This window comes from Vicia villosa, unplaced genomic scaffold (genome assembly GCF_029867415.1).
Source record: "Vicia villosa cultivar HV-30 ecotype Madison, WI unplaced genomic scaffold, Vvil1.0 ctg.000418F_1_1, whole genome shotgun sequence".
Lineage (NCBI taxonomy): Eukaryota > Viridiplantae > Streptophyta > Magnoliopsida > Fabales > Fabaceae > Vicia > Vicia villosa.
This window is the reverse complement of record NW_026705196.1, coordinates 142,237-148,596: the sequence shown is the minus strand read 5'-3', so window position 1 is coordinate 148,596 and position 6,360 is coordinate 142,237. Positions and strand designations below refer to the sequence as shown.

The 6,360-nt window shown below is 30.0% G+C and overlaps 1 protein-coding gene across 1 annotated transcript; it reads left to right on the top strand.

Moving 5' to 3' along the window:
- Positions 1-4,483: 4,483 nt before the first annotated feature.
- On the top strand, positions 4,484-6,360 carry LOC131627991 (VQ motif-containing protein 4-like). The gene has a single exon (XM_058898852.1). The coding sequence runs from the start codon at positions 4,673-4,675 to the stop codon at positions 5,396-5,398; it is 726 nt and encodes a 241-aa protein (XP_058754835.1). The 5' UTR covers positions 4,484-4,672; the 3' UTR covers positions 5,399-6,360.

Genomic DNA, 6,360 nt, shown 5'->3' with positions numbered 1-6,360 from the left:
AGCCTGGCCTGTGGCCTATAATAGGTTTTATTTTTTTGCCTGACCTGGCCTTTTTAAAAGCCTGGCCTGGCCTGATATCCTTATAAGCCGTCCTATATATGCATATATAGGCCGGCCTATTTAGCCTTTGTTCTAATATATATATATATATATATATATATATATATATATATATATATATATATATATATATATATATATATATATATATATATATATATATATGCTTGCCTATTAAGCCTTTTTTTTCTAATATACGTGCAAATAGAGGCAAATCTACTTAGCCTATTTTTAATATATATGAAAATATAGGTCGGCTTATAAGGCTTCGTAGGATTTTTTAATAGCCTAAGCCTGGCCTATTTTATTAAATAGGCTTTTAAAAAAGCCTAAGCCTGAACTTTTTGTTAAATAAGTCTGGCCTAGCCTGGCCTTATATAGGCTAGGCCATAGGCCCCTGTAGACCGGCCTGACCTATTCTCACCCCTATAGGTGGTGCACCAGTTGCTTAGAACTCAAGAAAAGAACCAGTGCTAGCATTGTCGTCGTGTCGTGTGAAACAGAGTACATAGTTGCCTCTCTTTGTGCATGTCAAGCAACATGGATGGTGAATCTGGTCGAAGAAATTATAGGGAGGAATCATGGAGGAATGACCATGAAGATCTGCAACATGTCTGCTATTAATCTGGCGGAGAATATGATACCACATGGAAGAAGCAAACACATCGAGATGAGATTCCATTGTCTTCTAGAGCAAGTAGCAAATGGAAAGTTGAACCTGAAACACTGAAGAACTGAGAATCAAATTACAGACATCATGACGAAGGTTTTGCAAGTCGAATTGTTCAAAAGAATGAAAACTATAATGAATGCAGATAGCTTAGACACAATGAATTAGGTGGTGTGTTGAGTATGTAACTCTTTGTGTCGAGAGAATATTCGATAGAGTATGTATTAATTATATTTGACGGGGAGTCAAATATAGCAAGCAGTTGTCAAAATATGTTGTTGTCGAAGAAGTGCATTTCTACAAAGTTAGACTTAACAGCTATTTTGTTTTGTGTATTTGTTAAGTTAGTTAGTTAGTTAGTTAGTTAGTTAGGGTTTGCTTGGTGAGCAAGCAAACTCAGCTATAAACAGGTAGGGGCCCTATTATTGTAAACATAACGAGAAATTGAAAAATAGAAAGCACAGAGTTACTATGCATATTCAACCACTTCTTCTTCCTCTTTTTTCGCTCTCTCCAAAACCCTAATTTTCTCGTTTTTCTTTTTTTTCCTCATTATCTTTGCACAACAGAATCAACTTGCAACCAAGGTGTGGTTGAATCACTCAAGTGAAAAGTGAATAACAAGAAAAATAATCAATTAGAAAGATTAATTCTTATTTATCAAAATTGATTCGAAAAATCTCTAAAAATTGGGATTAATTTTAAGTTGTGGTGTTCAAATGAAACAAGAGAATTTCTTTATTGACCCCCTAACCTTCTTGGTCAACCGCGGCGAAATTTCCATAATGCCCCTATATTTCGGAAATGCATCTCCGAAATCACTTTTTTTCTAAAAAAAGTTGATTTCGGAAGTGAACTTATGAAAACAAAAACAAAAAAAGGTGTTTTCGGAGATGTATTTCTGAAAACGCCAAAAAAAGGTGTTTTCGGAGATGCATTTCCGAAATCAATTTTTTTTTAGAGAGGGGGTGCCTTCGGAGATGCATATCCGAAATATTCCAATTTTTGGTCTTGCAATGTTTCGGATATGTATTTCTGAAAAAAATCAATAATTATTAAAAAATTTAAATCAAAGTGAATCAATACAATTAATAGTATAATTAATTATATTAATTAAAATAAATTATTAAATATATATCATTATAATCAAGATATAATAATAATATTAACCTAATAAATATTTAAATTAACATTTTATTTTTATATAAAAAATTAATAATAATAATAATAATAAAAATAATTATTTTCTATTTTTTATGAGACATAAAAGAAATTATTTTATAAACTAATTTTCAAAAATAATTTTATAGTTATAAAAAAACATTTTATAAACAAATATAAATTAAAAACAATCTAACTTATATAAAATTAAATATATAATTTATTTATTCATTAAATAAAATTAAGAATAAATTTTCTTTTAATTTTTTTAAACTAAATGAAAAATGATTTTTTATTATAATTAATTGAGAATAATATTCATACATTGCCAGTGTAAAGTTATTTTACACATTCAACTAATAAAAAATCAACAAAATGTCATGTCATTAAAAGTTTTTTAAAATAAAAGTGGGGTGTAATGGATGCATGGTTGTGATTGGTTGACTGTGTAAAACTATTTTACCCTGTCAGTGCATGACTTTTTTTCTCTAATTAATTATTAAAATAATTTTTATAATTTTTATTTTTATTTATTATTTTGAAAAACTATGTAATTTGAAATTTATATTAAAATATGAATAAAATAATAAATAATTGTATTCTTATTTGATCTCTTTTATTTTAAAATTTTGCTGAATAATTATTAATGTATTTATTTTTTATATAATCATATATTGTGTATTAGTTATAGTTTTAGTAATTATTAATATGAAATTTATTTATTAATTTTAATTGAAATAAGAATAGAAATATCAACCAAATAATTTCATTATGATTATTTATAACTTATAAATTATATCAATTTAATAATATATAAATTAATTAATATCCCAAAAGTTAAAAAATTTTGGGATATTTTTTTCGGATATGCATATCCGAATTAATCAAAATTCTAATTTTTTTTGTGTTTCGGAGATGCATCTCTAAAATAACCAAAATCTTAATTTTTTTCGGAGATGCACTTCCGAACTCTAGAAAAATCTAAAAAAAAAATTTACTTCGAAAATGCATTTTCAAAGTAGGGGTTTTCGCTGGGTCACCCCATAGAGAAATCAGAAAAGAAATTCCCATAAAACAAGAGAAATGCTAAGAACACTCTCTTTTCAACACTCTCTCAAACACTCACTCTCTTATTGGTTGAAACATGTGTGGGTCCTACCACTTTATGTGGGACCCACTTTCAAAGTGAGGGACCCATACATGTTTCAACCAATAAGAAAGTGGGTGCTTGAGAGAGTGTTGAAAAGAGAGTGTTGCTAGGACTCCTCATAAAACAATTGTTTTTTTAAAAGTTTTTTTTAAATGTTGTCAATATTTTATTAGTGTCTATGGATTTTAACCCACTGGAAATGCCAAAATTAACAGCTCTAATGAATGTAACTCTTAACATACCACAAGTATTACATACTTTTTTAAAACACCAATTACATATAATAACAATCTGGTAAAAGAAATTTAAAAAATGAGAGAAGTTAATTAATACTATTAAATTGACATAAAAATAAGAGAGAAAAAAACATTTTTCATAGTTTGAATTCTCATAAAAGAATGCGTCATCTTGTTATAATATATTCTTGTTGTCATAGTTACAACCTCAATACATGATTTGTACGTGTTGTACACGCTCTGTTTATAAAGCCACAATCTTAGACTCAATGAATAATTGGTATTCTCATTCATCACCAATCCCATCAAAGTTTACATTAGTCTTAATAGTTTGGTTCTCAAGTCAATGCCACATTTATATTTTAAGACTAAACAAAAATATCACCATTCTCATTACTCAAAACTCTCAATTCTATTGGTTTCTGTTTTTCTAATCCCAAAACCGTTTGAGTGCATTTTCTTTTTCTATCTAGCCAACCAAACTACTCCCAAGTCACACCAAATTAAAACTTTGAAAAACTCAATTTTTTTTACATAAACTAATAGTATATATAAAAAAATTAGGAGACACGTTGTCTTGTAAATTTAAAGATAATAAAATAAATGTTTGATTTAAGTTTGAAGGACTCAAAATGTATAAAATTGATTTTAAAAATGGTGGTATGTTTGGTATAATCGTAAAGATTAATCATTCGAGTTGAGTAAAATTACAATAAGTGACAAATTGAGAATTTAACGTTAATGTGTGTTTATGATTGGATTCGAATTCAGAAGTTTTGAATAAACTAGAGAAAAAAATTTACCATATAATTCAAGTACTCTTGTGTCAAATTAGTCGATCTTTAACCAATAAGAATATGTTATGTTGACCTACATAGATTTATATCCTAACGTATTTAAGTCTAAATTGCTCTAATCTTACTTGTTTAATAGTAAAAAAATTTAGTTAAAATAGATTGACTTAGTTGATAAAAAATTGAGTCACTCGCTAATAAGTCATGAATTCAACTTTCACTATCGATACCTCTATAAACACTCTCTAATCCTAGACATCCCTAACCCGATCATTTCCTAATAAAAAATTATAAAATAAATAAAAAACGGTGGAAGGAAAATTCTTAAACATCAATATCAACCCTTGATTAGAAAAAGAAAAGTTTGAATAGTAGTATAAGAAAAAGAAAATAGTAGTATATAGAAAGAGAAGAGAGGCACAAGAAAACAAAACAAGGTCACACAATAAGCAACCCTTCCCCTCTTTCACATTTCTTGTCCAATCTCCACTCAAACCAAACCACCCCTAACCCTTTTTTCCTCTCTCTCTCTCTCCCTTTACACACAATTCTCTTTCAAAGAGAGATAGAGATAGAGAGAACCCTCTTTCTCCCCTCATCAATGGAAATCAGCTCAAGATTTCACCATGACAGAGAGAATCCATCTCCAATGAACTCACCAAAAAGCAATGTAAGTAACTGTATGAGCAGCAGCAACAGCAACAATGGAATCCAACTTCAAACACCACCCCTCACTCCAAAAACAATCCCTAGATCTGATTCAAATCCTTACCCAACAACCTTTGTTCAAGCTGACACAACAACTTTCAAACAAGTTGTTCAAATGTTAACAGGCTCATCAGAAACAACAACCTCAACCCAAACAACAACAACAACAACCTCAACCACAACAAAACCAAACCAAGATCTACCTCAACAACCCACAAGAAACTTCAACATCCCTCCAATCAAAACAGCTCCCAAGAAACAAGGTTTCAAGTTATATGAAAGAAGGAACAGTCTCAAGAACAGTGTCCTCATGCTCAACACCCTCATGCCAAATGTTTTACCTAGGAAACAACAACAATACCAACAACAAGAGATTCTCTCTCCTAGCTTGCTTGATTTTCCTTCTCTTGCTCTTAGCCCTGTCACTCCATTGAACGACGACCCTTTTGATAAATCTTCACCTTCATTGGGAAACTCTTCATCAGAAGAAGATAAAGCCATAGCTGAAAAAGGTTTCTATTTGCACCCCTCTCCTATTACTACACCAAGAGACTCAGAGCCACAGCTTTTGCCTCTCTTCCCTCTCTCTTCACCTAGAGTCTCACAATCAAGCTCTTGAGGAAGAAACATTCGATTCATGTGTAAAAGATTGAAACTTGCTATGTGGGTCGTTTAGATTGAGAAATTTACAACATGGGTTTTGAAACACAAGGTAAAAAAATACATAGCTTGGTTTAATTTGTAAAAGTGAATTTCTTTTTCTTAGTCTTCTTACCATGAAATGGTCAAGACCCTTTTTCTCTTCTTTTTAATTATCATGTTAATTTTGTCTTCTAATTCTAAATATTATCTATCATTTACCTTTCCATAAATGAAAGAAGAAGAAAAAAGTCTCTTTGTCATATGAATCTTGTTTTTTTCTTCTTCTTTATATTTCATGAATAGTTTTACTTCAATTATTATTTTTGTTGTAAAATCACATCTTAGGTATAATCATAATTCATAAGATGAGATGTCTCTTTAATTCATTACATGATTTCTTCAAAGTTTTTGTGTATGTGTGATTCATGTTTCACACCAACTACATGTCAAGTTGTGTTTGAGAAATGAACATAATCCAAACAAAGCAAAGAGATGAAAAGAGAGATTGTTGTTTTTTTGAGAAAATAAGGAAGCTTGGAAGGGACACTGACACATTGTACTGGAAATAACATAACCATGTACTATGTTGTTGTCATCATAGAAAGCTGCACAAACAAGAAGGTTGAGAGGGTCCATCATCTTGGTTGGTTATACCACTTTTGTCTAATCAATTTCTCTAGTAGTTAACGATCTCTTGTTAATCTCGAATCATTCAAGATGACTCGAGTTTGAATCAAACAATAACAACGTTTGGTTAGGTTTAATTTACCTCTCGACCGAATTTCAGATTACCAGACTCATCTCGGAGGCTTAAGACATAACTCCAACATATGTATATGTTTTTGGTTTTTAGTCTTTTATGACTTCTTTTTGAAGTAAAATCATGTATTTTTGTATGAATTTTCAACATCTTAAAGCAATGATTTTTCTTTCTTTGCA

Excerpts from the sequence above, each read along its gene's own strand:
- LOC131627991 (XM_058898852.1), top strand. The coding sequence starts at position 4,673 with ATGGAAATCAGCTCAAGATTTCACCATGACAGAGAGAATCCATCTCCA.